The sequence below is a fragment of the Melopsittacus undulatus genome (genome assembly GCF_012275295.1).
Source record: "Melopsittacus undulatus isolate bMelUnd1 chromosome 25 unlocalized genomic scaffold, bMelUnd1.mat.Z SUPER_25_unloc_1, whole genome shotgun sequence".
NCBI classification, from domain to species: Eukaryota; Metazoa; Chordata; class Aves; order Psittaciformes; family Psittaculidae; genus Melopsittacus; species Melopsittacus undulatus.
In genome coordinates, this window is record NW_022993936.1 from 167,147 (window position 1) to 184,922 (window position 17,776).

Genomic DNA, 17,776 nt, shown 5'->3' on the forward strand with positions numbered 1-17,776 from the left:
GGGGGAAGGTAATGGTTATAATGGGGACAGCGGCTGCATGGGCCCCACACAGCAACCCCAGACCCATAAGTGTCAGCCCCATAAGTGTCAGCCCCATAAGTGTCAGCCCCATAAGTGTCAGCCCCATAAGTGTCAGCCCCATAAGTGTGTCTAGCCCCATAAGTGTCTAGCCCCATAAGTGCCACCCCCATAGCTCACCCCACCCAGCCCCATAAGTGTGTCTAGCCCCGTGTCAGCCCCATAAGTGTCAGCCCCATAAGTGTGTCTAGCCCCATAAGTGTCAGCCCCATAAGTGTGTCTAGCCCCATAAGTGTCAGCCCCATAAGTGCCAGCCCCATAAGTGTGTCTAGCCCCATAAGTGTCAGCCCCATAAGTGTCAGCCCCATAAGCGCCAGCCCCATAAGTGTCAGCCCCATAAGTGTGTTAGCCCCATAAGTGTTAGCCCCATAAGTGCAGCCAGCCCCATAAGCGCCAGCCCCATAGCCCACCCCACCCGGCCCCACAGCTCCGGTTCAAGCCCTTCCTCCCACATCCGCCCCCCATGGGCCCCACACGCAGCAACCCCAGCCCCATAAGTGTCAGCCCCATATGTGTCAGCCCCATAAGTGTCAGCCCCATAAGTGTTAGCCCCATAAGTGTCAGCCCCATAAGTGTCAGCCCCATATCTCACCCCACTCGGCCCCACAGCTCCGTTTCCAGGCCCTTCCTCCCACATCCGTCCCCCATGGCCCCATAGCTCCCCCAGCCCCATAAGTGTCAGCCCCATATGTGTCAGCCCCATAAGTGTCAGCCCCATATGTGTCAGCCCCATAAGTGCCAGCCCCATAAGTGTCAGCCCCATAAGTGTCAGCCCCATAAGTGTTAGCCCCGTATGTGTTAGCCCCATAAGTGCCAGCCCCATAAGTGTCAGCCCCATAAGTGCCAGCCCCATAAGCACCAGCCCCATAAGTGTCAGCCCCATAAGTGTCAGCCCCATAAGCGCCAGCCCCATAAGTGTGTCTAGCCCCATAAGTGCCAGCCCCATAAGTGTGTCTAGCCCCATAAGTGTGTCTAGCCCCATAAGTGTCAGCCCCATAAGTGCCAGCCCATAAGTGTCAGCTCCATAAGTGTCAGCCCCATAAGTGTGAGCCCCATAAGTGTTAGCCCCATAAGTGCAGCCAGCCCCATAAGTGTGTCTAGCCCCATAAGTGCCAGCCCCATAAGTGTTAGCCCCATAAGTGCCAGCCCCATAAGTGTCAGCCCCATAAGTGTCAGCCCCATAAGCGCCAGCCCCATAAGTGCAGCCAGCCCCATAAGTGTCAGCCCCATAAGTGCCAGCTCCATAAGTGCCAGCCCCATAAGCGCCAGCCCCATAAGTGCCAGCCCCATAAGTGCCAGCCCCATAAGTGTTAGCCCCATAAGTGTCAGCCCCATAAGTGTTAGCCCCATAAGTGTTAGCCCCATAAGTGCCAGCTCCATAAGTGTCAGCCCCATAAGTGTGTCTAGCCCCGTATGTGTCTAGCCCCATAAGTGTCAGCCCCGTAAGTGTGTCTAGCCCCATAAGCGCCAGCCCCATAAGTGCCAGCTCCATAAGTGTTAGCCCCATAAGTGACAGCCCCATAAGTGCCAGCCCCATAAGTGTCAGCCCCATAAGTGCCAGCCCCATAAGTGCCAGCCCCATAAGTGTCAGCCCCATAAGTGTCAGCTCCATAAGTGTCAGCCCCATAAGTGCGGCCAGCCCCATAAGTGTGTCAGCCCCATAAGTGCCAGCCCCATAACTGTGGCTAGCCCCATAAGTGCCAGCCCCATAAGTGTGTCTAGCCCCATAAGTGTCAGCCCCATAAGTGTCAGCCCCGTAAGTGTCAGCCCCATAAGTGCCAGCCCCATAAGTGTCAGCCCCATAAGTGTTAGCCCCATAAGTGCCAGCCCCATAAGTGTCAGCCCCATAAGTGTTAGCCCCGTAAGTGTCAGCCCCATAAGTGCCAGCCCCATAAGTGTCAGCCCCATAAGTGCAGCCAGCCCCATAAGTCCCAGCCCCATAAGAGCCAGCCCCATAAGTGCAGCCAGCCCCATAGCAGCCCCACAGCTCCCCCCCCCCCCCAGCCCCATAAGCTCCAGCCCCATAAGTGCCACCCCCACAGCTCCCCCCCCCCAGCCCCATAGCACCCCCATGTCAGCCCCACACCCCCGTTCCAGCCCCTCCCCCACATCCGCCCCATAGCAGAGGGGGGGGGAAGGAAACGTCTCGTCCTTCTCATTGCCCTTATAAGGCCTCAGCGGAGCCGGAGCCGCTTCCGCCCCATAACCGGCCTGAGCTATGGGGCCTGCCCCACATCCCCCCCCACTTCCTGCCCCATAGCGCAGTGGGGCAGCCCCATAAGTGTCCATCCCCCCCCACTTCCTGCCCCATAGCGCAGTGGGGCAGCCCCATAAGTGTCCATCCCACTTCCTGCCCCATAGCGCAGTGGGGCAGCCCCATAAGTGTCCATCCCCCCACACACACACACTTCCTGCCCCATAGCGCAGTGGGGCAGCCCCATAAGTGTCCATCCCACTTCCTGCCCCATAGCGCAGTGGGGCAGCCCCATAAGTGTCCATCCCCCCCCCCACTTCCTGCCCCATAGCGCTGTGGGGCAGCCCCATAAGTGTCCATCCCACTTCCTGCCCCATAGCGCAGTGGGGCAGCCCCATAAGTGTCCATCCCCCCCCCACACTTCCTGCCCCATAGCGCAGTGGGGCAGCCCCATAAGTGTCCATCCCCCCCCCAACAAGGGCCTCATGCAGCTGGGGGGGGTTGGGAGGCTGCAGCCCTGCCCCATAGCGGACTTTGCACCCCCCGGGTGTGGTGAAGCACCTTGGACCCGGCCGCTCCTCACCCCATAGCCCTGCCCCATACATCTAACCCACAGCCCTGCCCCACACATTGTGCCCCACACCTCCTACCCCACAGCCCTGCCCCACACATCCAGCCCCACATCAACTCCCCACCCCACACATCCTGCCCCACAGCCGCTCCCCACCCCGCAAGCCCTGCCCCACACATCCCACCCCACACATCCCACCCCACACATCCCACCCCACACATCCTGCCCCACACATCCCACCCCACACATCCCACCCCATAGCCCTGCCCCACACCTCCTACCCCCCAGCCCTGCCCCACACATCCCACCCCATAGCCCTGCCCCACATCCAGCCCCACACATCCCACCCCACACACCCTGCCCCACACATCCAGCCCCACACATCCCACCCCATAGCCCTGCCCCACATCAGCCCCACACATCCAGCCCCACACATCCAGCCCCACACCTCCTACCCCCCAGCCCTGCCCCACACATCCCACCCCACACATCTTGCCCCACACATCCCGCCCCACACATCTTGCCCCACACATCCCGCCCCATAGCCCTGCCCCACATCCAGCCCCACACATCCTACCCCACAGCGGCTCCCCACCCCATAGCCCTGCCCCACATCCAGCCCCACACATCCTGCCCCACAGCAGCCCCCCCCCCCAGCCCTGCCCCACACATCCTGCCCCACACATCCAGCCCCACACATCCCACCCCATAGCCCAGCCCCACACATCCTGCCCCATAGCAGCTCCCCACCCCACACATCCTGCCCCATAGCAGCTCCCCACCCCATAGCCCTGCCCCACATCCAGCCCCACACATCCTGCCCCACAGCAGCTCCCCCCCCCAGCCCTGCCCCACACATCCTGCCCCACACATCCAGCCCCACACATCCCACCCCATAGCCCAGCCCCACACATCCTGCCCCATAGCAGCTCCCCACCCCATAGCCCTGCCCCACATCCAGCCCCACACATCCTGCCCCACACATCCAGCCCCACACATCCCACCCCCCAGCCCTGCCCCACACATCCAGCCCCACACATCCCACCCCACATCCAGCCCCACACATCCAGCCCCACACATCCTGCCCCACATCCAGCCCCACACATCCTACCCCACACATCCTGCCCCACATCAGCTCCCCACCCCATAGCCCTGCCCCACACATCCCACCCCATAGCCCAGCCCCACATCCCACCCCACACATCCAGCCCCACACATCCAGCCCCACACATCCAGCCCCACACATCCTGCCCCACACATCCAGCCCCACACATCCAGCCCCACATCCCACCCCACATCAGCCCCCCACCCCACAGCCCTGCCCCACACATCCAGCCCCACACATCCCACCCCACACATCCTACCCCACACATCCAGCCCCATAGCCCTGCCCCACATCCAGCCCCACACATCCCACCCCACACATCCTGCCCCACACATCCTACCCCACACATACTGCCCCATAGCAGCCCCCCCACAGCCCTGCCCCACACATTGTGCCCCACATCCAGCCCCACACATCCCACCCCACATCCAGCCCCACATCAGCCCCACATCAGCCCCACACATCCAGCCCCACATCCTGCCCCACACATCCCACCCCATAGCCCTGCCCCACATCAGCCCCACATCAGCTCCCCACCCCCCAGCCCTGCCCCACATCAGCCCCACATCAGCCCCACACATCCCACCCCACACATCAGCCCCACACATCCCACCCCACACATCAGCCCCACACATCCAGCCCCACACATCCCACCCCACATCCCTGCCCCACATCCTGCCCCACATCCAGCCCCACACATCCAGCCCCACACATCCCACCCCATAGCCCAGCCCCACATCCAGCCCCACACACACATCCTACCCCCCAGCCCTGCCCCACACATCCCACCCCACACCCTGCCCCATAGCCCTGCCCCACATCAGCCCCACATCAGCCCCACACCATCTCCCCACGAGGCTTTATTGCTGCCCGCAGCGGGGGGGGGTTGGGTGTGTGTAATACAAAGCAATGGGGCTGGATTCGGTCCCATAGGTCCTGGTGGTCCCGGGGGGGGGAGGGGTCACTTGTGGGGCAGAGGGGTCACTTGTGGGGCAGAGGGGTCACGTGGGGGTCAGAGGTCAGTACTGGGAGCGCCGCAGGTGATTGGCCAGGTCATAGCACTTCTTGTTGACGCAGCCTCCATGGACACCCTCCTTGCCCATGGCCAAGACTATGGCTGGGGGGGGGGAGGGGTCAGTGGGGCTGCCCCATAGACTGACCCATATATACCCCCCCTATAGACGGCCCCATAGACGGACCCATATATCCCATCCCCTATAGCCAGCCCCACATATCCCCCCCCCCCATAGACTGCCCCATATATCCCACCCCCCACATATCCACCCCATAGCCAGCCCCATATAACCCCCCCCTACATAGGGCTGAGAGACCCCACAGTATATAGGGAATTAGGGGAGGGGGGGGGGGGAATCAGTGGGGCTGCCCCATAGACGGCCCCATATATCCACCCCCCATAGCCGGCCCCATATACCCCATCCCCCATAGATGGCCCCATATATCCCACCCCATAGACGGACCCACATATCCCCCCCCCATAGCCAGCCCCACATATCCCCCCCATAGACGGCCCCATATATCCCATCCCCATAGCCAGCCCCATATATCCCCCCTATAGCCGGCCCCATATATCCCCTCCCTATAGATGGCCCCATATATCCCCCCCCCCCATAGCCAGCCCCACATATCCCATCCCCCCATAGACAGCCCCATATATCCCCTCCCCATAGACAGACCCACATATCCCATCCCCCCATAGACAGCCCCACATACCCCATCCCCCCATAGACAGCCCCATATATCCCCTCCCCCATAGACAGCCCCATATATCCCCCCCATAGACGGCCCCACATATCCCCCCCTATAGACGGCCCCACATATCCACCCCCTATAGACGGCCCCACATATTCCATCCCCATAGCCGGCCCCATATATCCCATCCCCCCATAGACAGCCCCACATATCCCATCCCCCCATAGCCAGCCCCACATATCCCATCCCCCATAGCCAGCCCCACATATCCCCCCCCCCCATAGACTGACCCATATATCCACCCCCCCACATATCCCACCCCATAGACGGCCCCACATATCCCCCCCCCATAGACGGCCCCACATATCCCATCCCCCCATAGCCAGCCCCATATATCCCATCCCCATAGCCAGCCCCATATATCCCACCCCATAGCCAGCCCCATATATCCCCCCCCCATAGACGGCCCCATATATCCCATCCCCTATAGCCAGCCCCATATATCCCCCCCCCATAGACGGACCCATATATCCCATCCCCTATAGCCAGCCCCATATATCCCACCCCCCATAGCCAGCCCCACATATCCCCCCCCCATAGCCGGCCCCATATATCCCCCCCCCATAGACGGACCCATATATCCCACCCCATAGATGGCCCCATATATCCCATCCCCCCATAGCCAGCCCCACATATCCCATCCCCCCCATAGACGGCCCCACATATCCTCCCCCCCCCCATAGGGGTGAGAGACCCCCAAGTGTAGAGGATATGGGGGGGGATCAGTGGGGCTGCCCCATAGCCGGCCCCACATATCCCATCCCCCCATAGACAGCCCCATATATCCCCCCCCCCCATAGACAGCCCCACATATCCCCCCCATAGACGGCCCCATATATCCCACCCTATAGACGGCCCCATATATCCCCCCCCCCATAGACAGCCCCACATATCCCTCCCCCATAGACGGCCCCATATATCCCATCCCCCCCATAGCCGGCCCCATATATCCCACCCCATAGACAGCCCCATATATGCCATCCCCTATAGCCAGCCCCACATATTCCCCCCCCCCCCATAGCCAGCCCCACATATCCCCCCCCCATAGCCAGCCCCACATATCCCCCCCCCCATAGGGTTGAGAGACCCCCAAGTATAGAGGATATAGGGGGGGGTGGAGGTTATGGGGCACTTGGGGGTCAGGAGGGGATAGAGAGGCTATGGGGCTGCATTGGGGGCTATGGGGTTACATTGGGGCTATGGGGTTACATTGGGGGCTATGGGGTTACATTGGGGGCTATGGGGTTACATTGGGGGCTATGGGGTTACATTGGGGGCTATGGGGTTACATTGGGGGCTATGGGGCTACATTGGGGGCTATGGGGCTACATTGGGGGCTATGGGGTTGCATTGGGGGCTATGGGGCTATGGGGTTGCATTGGGGGCTATGGGGCTATGGGGTTACATTGGGGGCTATGGGGTTACATTGGGGGCTATGGGGTTGCATTGGGGGCTATGGGGTTGCATTGGGGGCTATGGGGTTGCATTGGGGGCTATGGGGTTACATTGGGGGCTATGGGGCTATGGGGTTACATTGGGGGCTATGGGGTTGCATTGGGGGCTATGGGGTTACATTGGGGGCTATGGGGTTGCATTGGGGGCTATGGGGCTATGGGGTTACATTGGGGGCTATGGGGTTACATTGGGGCTATGGGGTTACATTGGGGGCTATGGGGTTGCATTGGGGGCTATGGGGCAGTCCATAGGGGGCAAAGGGGGGGGATGGGAGGTTCCATAGGGGCACATAAGGGGGGGAGGGGGGACAGGAGGGGGTCCCATAGGGTCACAATAGGGTCCCATAGGGTCACTATAGGGGTCCCATAGGGTCACAATAGGGGTCTCATAGGGTCACAATAGGGGTCCTATAGGGTCACAATAGGGGTCCCATAGGGTCACAATAGGGGTCTCATAGGGTCACAATAGGGATCCCATAGGGTCCTATAGGGGTCCCATAGGGTCACAATAGGGATCCCATAGGGTCCTATAGGGATGCACAGGGTGACATGAGGTGAAGGGGGGGTCACATAGGGACACAACCCGGGAACAGCAAGATCCTATAGGGTGCTATGGTGTAATGGGGCTCCTATAGGGCACTATGGGGCGCTATGTGGTAAGGGGGCTCCTATAGGGCACTATGGGGTGCTATGGGGTCAGGGGGCTCCCATAGGGTTCTATGGGGTAATGTGGCTCCTATAGGGCACTATGGGGTAATGTGGCTCCCATAGATCTCTATGGGGTGAGGATGCTCCCATAGGTCTCTATGGGGTCAGGGGGCTCCCATAGGGCTCTATGGGGTGCTATGGGGCAATGGGGCTCCCATAGGTCTCTATGGGGTAATGGGGCTCCTATAGGGCACTATAGGTCTCTATGGGGTAATAGGGCTCCCATAGGGCACTATAGGTCTCTATGGGGTAATGGGGCTCCTATAGGGCACTATAGGTCTCTATGGGGTAATGGGGCTCCTATAGGGCACTATAGGTCTCTATGGGGTAATGGGGCTCCTATAGGGCACTATAGGTCTCTATGGGGTAATGGGGCTCCTATAGGGCACTATAGGTCTCTATGGGGTAATGGGGCTCCTATAGAGTACTATAGGTCTCTATGGGGTAATGGGGCTCCTATAGAGTACTATAGGTCTCTATGGGGTAATGGGGCTCCTATAGGGCACTATGGTGTAATAGGGCTCCCATAGGATGCTATAGGTCTCTATATGTCTCTATATGACTCACTCTTGTTGGTGATGGCGGCAGTGATGTTGACGGTGGCTGTTCCAGGAGCCCCCCCCTTGCTGTGCTCCCATAGGGCTCTATGGGTTAATGTGGCTCCTATAGGGCACTATGGGGTGCTAAGGGGTGAGGGGGCTCCTATAGGGTACTATGGGGTGCTATGGGGTAATGTGGCTCCTATAGGGCACTATGGGGTGCTAAGGGGTAATGGGGCTCCTATAGGGCACTATGGGGTGCTATGGGGTAATGGGGCTCCTATAGGGCACTATGGGGTGCTATGGGGTTAGGGGGCTCCCATCGGGTGCTATGGGGTGACGGGGCTCCTATAGGGTACTATGGGGTGAGGATGGTCCCATAGGTCTCTATGGGGTAATGTGGCTCCCATAGGGTACTATGGGGCGCTATGGTGTGAGGGGGCTCCCATAGGGTGCTATGTGGTAATGGGGCTCCTATAGGGCACTATGGGGCAATGTGGCTCCTATAGGGGCTCTATGATGTAATAGGGCTCCTATAGGGCTCTATGAGGTGATTAGGCTCCCATAGAGTGCGGGGGCTCCCATAGGGGCTCTATGGGGTGACGGGGCTCCTATAGGGTTGCTATGGGGTGATGGGGCTGCCATAGGGCTCTATGGGGTAATGTGGCTCCCATAGGGCTCTATCAGGTCAGGGGCTCCCATAGGATACTATAGGGTGACAGGGCTCCTATAGGGGCTCTATGGTGTAATGTGGCTCCCATAAGGGCTCTATGGGGTGATTGGGCTCCCATAGGGTGACAGGGCTCCCATAAGACTTTATGGGGTAATGTGGCTCCCATAGGTCTCTATAGGATGAGGATGCTCCCATAGATCTCTATGGGGTGAAGGGGCTCCCATAGGGTTCTATAGGTCTCTATAGGTCTCCCATAGGATACTATACATGACTCACTCTTGTTGGTGATGGCAGCAGTGATGTTGACGGTGGCTGTTCCAGGAGCCCCCCCCTTGCTGTGCTCCCATAGGGCTCTATGGGGTGATGGGGCTCCCATAGGGGTGCTATGGTGTAATGTGGCTCCTATAGGGCACTATGGGGTGCTAAGGGGTGAGGGGGCTCCTATAGGGTACTATGGGGTGCTATGGGGTAATGTGGCTCCTATAGGGCACTATGGGGTAATGGGGCTCCTATAGGGCACTATGGGATGCTGAGGGGTGAGGGGGCTCCTATAGGGTACTATGGGGTGCTATGGGGTAATGGGGCTTCTATAGGGTACTATGGGGTGCTATGGGGTAATGTGGCTCCCATAGGTCTCTATGGGGTGACAGGGCTCCTATAGGGTGCTATGGGGTCAGGGGGCTCCCATAGGGTTCTATATGTCTCTATATGACTCACTCTTGTTGGTGATGGCAGCAGTGATGTTGACGGTGGCTGTTCCAGGAGCCCCCCCCTTGCTGTGCTCCTATAGGGCTCTATGGGGTGACGGGGCTCCTATAGGGTACTATGGGGTGCTATGGGGTCAGGGGGCTCCTATAGGGCTCTATGGGGTGCTATGGGGCAATGGGGCTCCCATAGGGTGCTATGGGGTGACGGGGCTCCTATAGGGCACTATAGGTCTCTATGGGGTAATGGGGCTCCTATAGGGCACTATAGGTCTCTATGGGGTGAGGATGGTCCCATAGGGCTCTATGGGGTAACGGGTCTCCTATAGGGTACTATGGGGTGCTATAGGGTGACAGGGCTCCCATAGGGCTCTATAGGTCTCTATATGTCTCTATATGACTCACTCTTGTTGGTGATGGCGGCAGTGATGTTGACGGTGGCTGTTCCAGGAGCCCCCCCCTTGCTGCGCAGGTCCATGCTGTGCTCCCCCTCCACCAGCAGCGAGTCCCGGATGACGGAACAGCGCAACCCCCCCAGGGTGAGGCCTGACACCAGCAGGGGGCCTCGCTCGGGGCTCACCAGCGCCTGCACCTCGGCTGCCTATGGACACCCCCATAGAGAGCAATGGATCAGTCCAGAGCCCCCATAGACAACAATGGAGTCCTGAACCACCCATAGAGAGCTATGGGGGGGACATCAACCTGACCCACCCCCATGGACAGCAATGGATCAGTCCAGAGCCCCCATAGACAACAATGGAGTCCTGAACCACCCATAGTAACCTATGGGAGAGACTGGGTACATGAACCTGACCCCCCCATAGACAGGAATGGGTCAGTCCAGAGAACCCCATAGTAACCTATGGGGGGGACTGGGTATATACACCTAGATAGCTCCCCCATGGACAGCAATGGATCAGCCCAGAACCCCCCAATAGTAACCTATGGGGGAGACTGGGAACATGAACCTAGACCCCCCCCCATGGACAGCAATGGGTCAGCCCAGAGAACCCCATAGTAACCTATGGGGGGTACATGAACCTGACCCCCCCCCATGGACAGCAATGGGTCATCCCAGAGCCCCCACAGTGAGCTATGGGGGGGGCCAGGGTACATGAACCTGAACCCCCCCCCCCCCCCCCCCCCATGGACACTTGGGTCACTCCATGGGCCCCCATTGGATCACCCCATAACCACCCCCCATGGGCCCCACATCATCCCATAACCCCTCCCCATGGATCACCCCATAACCCTCCCATGGATCACCCCATAACCCCCCCATGGACACCCCCCATTAACCCCCTCAATGGAACCTTCCCCCCCATTAACCCCCTAAATGGAACCTTCCCCCCCATTAACCCCCTAAATGGAACCTTCCCCCCCATTAACCCCCTAAATGGAACCTTCCCCCCCCCCATTAACCCCCTAAATGGAACCTCCCCCTCCCCCCCATTAACCCTCTAAATGGAACCTCCCCCCCCCCATTAACCTCCTAAATGGAACCTTCCCCCCCCCCCATTAACCCCCTAAATGGAACCTCCCCCCCCCCATTAACCTCCTAAATGGAACCTTCCCCCCCATTAACCCCCTAAATGGAACCTTCCCCCCCCCCCATTAACCCCCTAAATGGAACCTTCCCCCCCCATTAACCCCCTAAATGGAACCTCCCCCTCCCCCATTAACCCCCTAAATGGAACCTTCCCCCCCCCATTAACCCCCTAAATGGAACCTTCCCCTCCCCCATTAACCCCCTAAATGGAACCTCCCCCTCCCCCCCCATTAACCCCCTAAATGGAACCTCCCCCTCCCCCCCCATTAACCCCCTAAATGGAACCTTCCCCTCCCCCATTAACCCCCTATATGGAACCTTCCCCTCCCCCCCCCCACTTCCTCCCCCTCCCCCACATCCGGGGGGGGGTTAAACCATCCGGGGACCCGGAAATGGGGGGGGGGAGGGGGAGGGGGAGGGGGGGGTTGAGCTTCCCCTCCCCCACAGGAAGCCCCATTGGCCTCCCCTCCCCCACAGGGAAGTGGCACATTCCGCACATTTTTACTTCCTTTTGCACCAAAATCCTCCTTTTTCGCCTCATTTTCACCCTTTCCATGGGGTCTCCTCCCCCCCCTCCCCCCCCCCACCAATGGGGGGGTCCCATAGGGTAACATGGGGGGGGGGGATAGGGGATACCCCATCCTATAGCCGTTACAGGGGGGGCTTTAGGACCCTGTGGACACATGGACCATACCAATAGGCAATGGGGGGGGGGGGGGGGGCAATGGGGTCTCCCCCCACACCCCATGGGAAGTGTGGGTCATACCATTGAGGGATATAGGGGGGTCTATAGTGTCCCCTATATACTGCATGGGAAGGGGGTTTGGGACCCCCCCATGTCCAAGGCAGGGCAGGTATAGGACTATTTAATGGGGGGGGGCTTTAGGACCCTATGGAGCCCTGGATGATACCATTACCCTATAGAGGGGTGTCCATAGGGGTCCCCCCACTCCCAGCCCCCATAACCGCCCATAAACCCATTACTGGGGGAGTGCTTCAGGACCCTATGGACTCCTGGGTTATCCCATTACCCCATAGAGGGGTGTCCATAGGGGTCCCCTACAACCCTATGGGGAACTGCTTCAGGACCATGCGGACCACTGGGTTATACCATTACCCCATAGAGGGGTGTCCATAGGGGTCCCCCCCTTTCCCATGCCCTATAACCCTATGGGGTCGGGGGAGGTCTTTAGGACCATGTGGACTCCTGGCTCATCCCATTGCCCTATAGAGGGGTGTCCATAGGGGTCCTCCCTATAACCATATGTGGTCGGGGGGGTCTTTAGGACCATGCGGACCCCTGGATGATACCATTACCCCATATAGGGGTGTCCATAGGGGTCCCCATATAACCCTATAGGGCCGGGGGGGGTGTATAGGACCCTATGGACCCCTGGACGATACCATTACCCCACAGAGGGGTGTCCATAGGGGTCCTCCCTTCCCATCCCCTATAACCCTATGGGAGGGGGACTGCTTCAGGACCCTATGGACCCCTGGCTCATCCCATTACCCTATATAGGGGTGTCCATAGGGGTCCTCCTTATAACCCTATAGGGCCGGAGGGGGGGGGTCTTTAGGACCATGCGGACCCCTGGACGATACCATTACCCTATAGAGGGGTGTACATAGGGGTCCCTCCCTACAACCCTATGTGGTCGGGGGGGTCTTTAGGACCCTATGGACCCCTGGCTCATCCCATTCCCCCATAGAGGGGTGTCCATAGGGGTCCTCCCTTCCCATCCCCTATAACCCTATGGGAGGGGGGGCTCTTTAGGACCATGCGGACCCCTGGCTCATCCCATTACCATATATAGGGTTGTCCATAGGGGTCTTCCCTATAACCCTATAGGGCCGGGGGGGTCTTTAGGACCATGTGGACTCCTGGCTCATTCCATTACCCCATAGAGGGGTGTCCATAGGGGTCCTCCCTTCCCATCCCCTATAACCCTATGGGGAACTGCTTCAGGACCATGCGGACCCCTGGGTTATACCATTCCCCCACACAGGGGTGTCCATAGGGGCCCCCTATAACCCTATACGGTCGGGTGGGGTCTTTAGGACCATGCAGACTCCTGGCTCATCCCATTACCGCATAGAGGGGTGTCCATAGGGGTCCCCCTTTCCCATCCCCCTACAACCCTATGGGGAGGGGGGCTCTTTAGGATCCTATGGACCCCTGGATGATACCATTACCCCATAGAGGGGTGTCCATAGGGGTCCCACCATACAACCCTATAGGTCCGGGGGGGTGTATAGGACCCTATGGACCCCCTGGACGATACCATCACCCTATAGAGGGGTGTCCATAGGGGTCCCCCCTATAACCCTATAGGGCCGGGGGGCTCTTTAGGACCATGCGGACTCCTGGCTCATCCCATTACCCCATAGAGGGGTGTCCATAGGGGTCCCCCCCTTCCCATCCCCTATAACCCTATGGGGAACTGCTTTAGGACCCTATGGACCCCTGGACGATACCATTAACCCACATAGGGATGTCCATAGGGGTCCCCCCATACAACCCTATAGGTCCGGGGGGGGTGTATAGGACCCTATAGACCCCTGGATGATACCATCACCCCATAGAGGGGTGTCCATAGGGGTCCTCCCTTCCCATCCCCTATAACCCTATGGGGAAGGGGGCTCTTTAAGACCCTATAGACCCCTGGCCGATACCATCACCCCATAGAGGGGTGTCCATAGGGGTCCTCCCTTCCCATCCCCTATAACCCTATGGGGAGGGGGCTCTTTAGGACCCTATGGACCCCCGGACGATACCATCACCCCATATAGGGGTGTCCATAGGGTCCCCATACAACCCTATAGGGCCAGGGAGGCTCTTTAGTCCCCTCCCCCCCCCACTTCCTCATGGGCGTGTCCCCTCCACGTTGGCATCTCCCGCGTTCTTCTGCCTTTTATGTCCCTCCCCCTCCAAGGTGGGCGGGGCCAATGGGGAAGGGGGCGGGGCCAAGGGGGAGGGGGCGGAGCCAACCGGAAAGGGGCGGGGCCAACGGGGGGAAGGGGGCGGAGCCTGAGGTACTATATGGGGGGGGAAGGTTCCATTTAGGGGGTTAATGGGGGGGAAGGTTCCATTTAGGGGGTTAATGGGGGGGGGGGAAGGTTCCATTTAGGGTGTTAATGGGGGGGAGGGGAAGGTTCCATTTAGGGGGTTAATGGGGGGGGGGGGGGGAAGGTTCCATTTAGGGGGTTAATGGGGGGGGGAAGGTTCCATTGAGGGTGTTAATGGGGGGGAGGGAGGTTCCATTTAGGGGGTTAATGGGGGGAGGGGAAGGTTCCATTTAGGGGGTTAATGGGGGGGGGGGAAGGTTCCATTTAGGGGGTTAATGGGGGGGGGAAGGTTCCATTTAGGGGGGTTATGGGGGGGAGGGAAGGTTCCATTTAGGGGGGTTATGGGGGGGAGGGAAGGTTCCATTTAGGGGGTTAATGGGGGGGAGGAAGGTTCCATTTAGGGGGTTAATGGGGGTCAATGGGGGAGGTCCCATTCCCCCCCCCCCCCCCCAAGTATCGCGATACCGGCCCCGTTACCGTGATGTTGGCGAAGGTCTTGCCGGGGGCCGCGGCCCAGACCGCGGGAGTATCGCGATAACCGACGATAGCTGCGTCCTGGCACGTGCCGTCCGCCAGCAACGTGTCCACGTACGGGGCCCACCCGCTCATGGCGGCGGCGGCGTGACCGGTACGTACGTACGTAAGGGGCGGGGCTTGAGGGAGGAGGGGGCGTGGCTTAAGGAGGTGGGAGGGGCTAATGGGGGGGAGCGGTGCGCATGCGCGGGGGGAGGGGTGGAGGAGCGGGGAGAGAGGGGAGCGCGCGGCGGCTTTCATAGGGGAGAGAGGGGGCGGGGCCTGGAGGGGGCGGGGCCAATGGGGGGCGGGGCCAAGAGGGGGCGGGGCCAATGGGGGCGGAGTCAATGGGAGGGGCTTAAAGGGGGCGGGGCTTGGGGAAGGGGAGGGGCCAATAGGGAAAGGGAGGGGGGGAGCGCGGCGGTGTTATCGCGAGAGCTCAGGTCATGTGACCGCAGCTACCACACCCTGAATGAACCTATTGTGGGGGGGGATATGGGGCTGAATGTGGGTCTATGGGGCAGGTCTATGGGGCAGGATGTGGGTCTATGGGGCAGGTCTATGGGGCTGGATGTGGGTCTATGGGGCGGGTCTATGGGGCTGAATGTGGGTCTATGGGGCTGAATGTGGGTCTATGGGGCTGGATGTGGGTCTATGGGGCAGGTCTATGGGGCTGAATGTGGGTCTATGGGGCTGAATGTGGGTTTATAGGGCAGGTCTATGGGGCTGAATGTGGGTCTATGGGGCTGGATGTGGGTCTATGGGGCTGGATGTGGGTCTATGGGGCAGGTCTATGGGGCTGAATGTGGGTCTATGGGGCAGGTCTATGGGGATGGATGTGGGTCTATGGGGCGGATCTATGGGGCTGAATGTGGGTCTATGGGGCTGGATGTGGGTCTATGGGGCTGAATGTGGGTCTATGGGGCTGGTCTATGGGGCAGGTCTATGGGGCTGAATGTGGGTCTATGGGGCTGGATGTGGGTCTATGGGGCAGGTCTATGGGGCAGGGCTATGGGGCTGGTCTATGGGGCTGGATGTGGGTCTATGGGGCGGGTCTATGGGGCTGGTCTATGGGGCTGGATGTGGGTCTATGGGGCTGGTCTATGGGGCTGGATGTGGGTCTATGGGGCTGGTCTATGGGGCTGGATGTGGGTCTATGGGGCAGGTCTATGGGGCTGGATTTGGGTCAATGGGGCTGGTCTATGGGGCTGGTCTATGGGGCTGGATATGGGTCTATGGGGCTGGTCTATGGGGCTGCATATGGGTCTATGGGGCTGGTCTATGGGGCTGGATGTGGGTCTATGGGGCTGGATGTGGGTCTATGGGGCAGGTCTATGGGGCAGGATGTGGGTCTATGGGGCAGGTCTATGGGGCAGGATGTGGGTCTATGGGGCTCAATGTGGGTCTATGGGGCTGGATGTGGGTCTATGGGGCTGAATGTGGGTCTATGGGGCTGGTCTATGGGGCAGGTCTATGGGGCTGGATGTGGGTCTATGGGGCAGGTCTATGGGGCTCAATGTGGGTCTATGGGGCAGGTCTATGGGGCAGGTCTATGGGGCTGGATGTGGGTCTATGGGGCTGAATGTGGGTCTATGGGGCTGGTCTATGGGGCAGGTCTATGGGGCTGAATGTGGGTCTATGGGGCAGGTCTATGGGGCAGGATGTGGGTCTATGGGGCTGGATGTGGGTCTATGGGGCTGGTCTATGGGGCTGGATGTGGGTCTATGGGGCAGGTCTATGGGGCAGGTCTATGGGGCAGGATGTGGGTCTGTGTCTCGCGGTGGGGGAGGGGCGGCGGTTTCACTTCCTGCCCCTCCCCCATCCCTTTTCCTATGGGGGGAAGTGGTCAGAGCCGCAGCCCCTCCCCCTCCATGGGGCCCTATGGGGCTGAGCTCTCCCCATAGGGCTCTATGGGATCGATCCCCCCCCATAGGGCACAATGGGGGAGACCCCCCCCATGTGCCCCATAGAGCTGAACCCCCCCTGCCCCACATGGTACATCCCATATGTGCCCCATAGGAACCCCCTATGTGCCCCATAGAACCCCCTTTGTGCCCCATAGGAAACCCCCTGCCCCACATGGTACATCCCATGTGCCCCATAGGAACCCCCTGCCCCACATGGTACATCCCCCTATGTGCCCCATAGAACCCCATATGTGCCCCATAGGAACCCCCTATGTGCCCTATAGGACCCCCCCTCCCCCACATGGTACATCCCCCATGTGCCCCATAGGAACCTTATATGTGCCCCATAGGAACCCCCCTGTCCCACATGGTACATCCCATGTGCCCCATAGGAACCCCCTGCCCCACATGGTACATCCCGTATGTGCCCTATAGGAACCCCCTATGTGCCCCTTAGGAACCCCCATGTCCCACATGGTACATCCCCCTATGTGCCCCATAGGAACCCCCTATGTGCCTCATAGAACCCCATATGTGCCCCATAGGAACCTTATATGTGCCCCATAGGAACCCCCTGCCCCACATGGTACATCCGGTATGTGCCCCATAGGAACCCCCTGCCCCACATGGTACATCCGGTATGTGCCCCATAGGAACCCCCTATGTGCCCCATAGGAACCCCCTGCCCCACATGGTACATCCCATGTGCCCCATAGAAACCCCTCATGTGCCCCATAGGAACCCCCTGCCCCACATGGTACATCCCCTTATGTGCCCTATAGGAACCCCCTATGTGCCCCATAGGAACCCCCCTGCCCCACATGGTACATTCCCCTATGTGCCCCATAGAACCCCCTATGGGCCCCATAGGAACCCCCTGCCCCACATGGTACATCCCCTATGTGCCCCATAGGAACCCCCCTGCCCCACATGGTACATCCC

At 59.8% G+C, this 17,776-nt stretch overlaps 1 protein-coding gene across 3 annotated transcripts; it reads right to left on the reverse strand.

The window, feature by feature from the left end:
* Positions 1–4,795: 4,795 nt before the first annotated feature.
* On the reverse strand, positions 4,796–15,100 carry PFN1 (profilin 1). Of its 3 annotated transcripts, XM_034073502.1 has the most exons (4): positions 14,892–15,099; positions 10,257–10,397; positions 8,448–8,502; positions 4,796–5,065 (listed from the first exon to the last, which is right to left on the reverse strand). In XM_034073502.1, the coding sequence occupies exons 1-4, from the start codon at positions 15,021–15,023 to the stop codon at positions 4,968–4,970; spliced, it is 426 nt and encodes a 141-aa protein (XP_033929393.1). In that variant the 5' UTR covers positions 15,024–15,099; the 3' UTR covers positions 4,796–4,967. The 3 variants fall into 3 exon arrangements, with proteins under 3 accessions (XP_033929393.1, XP_033929392.1, XP_033929394.1); XM_034073501.1 differs by lacking the exon at positions 8,448–8,502 and having other exon boundaries at positions 10,202–10,397; XM_034073503.1 differs by lacking the exons at positions 4,796–5,065; positions 8,448–8,502 and adding an exon at positions 9,770–9,864 and having other exon boundaries at positions 14,892–15,100.
* Positions 15,101–17,776: the final 2,676 nt, after the last annotated feature.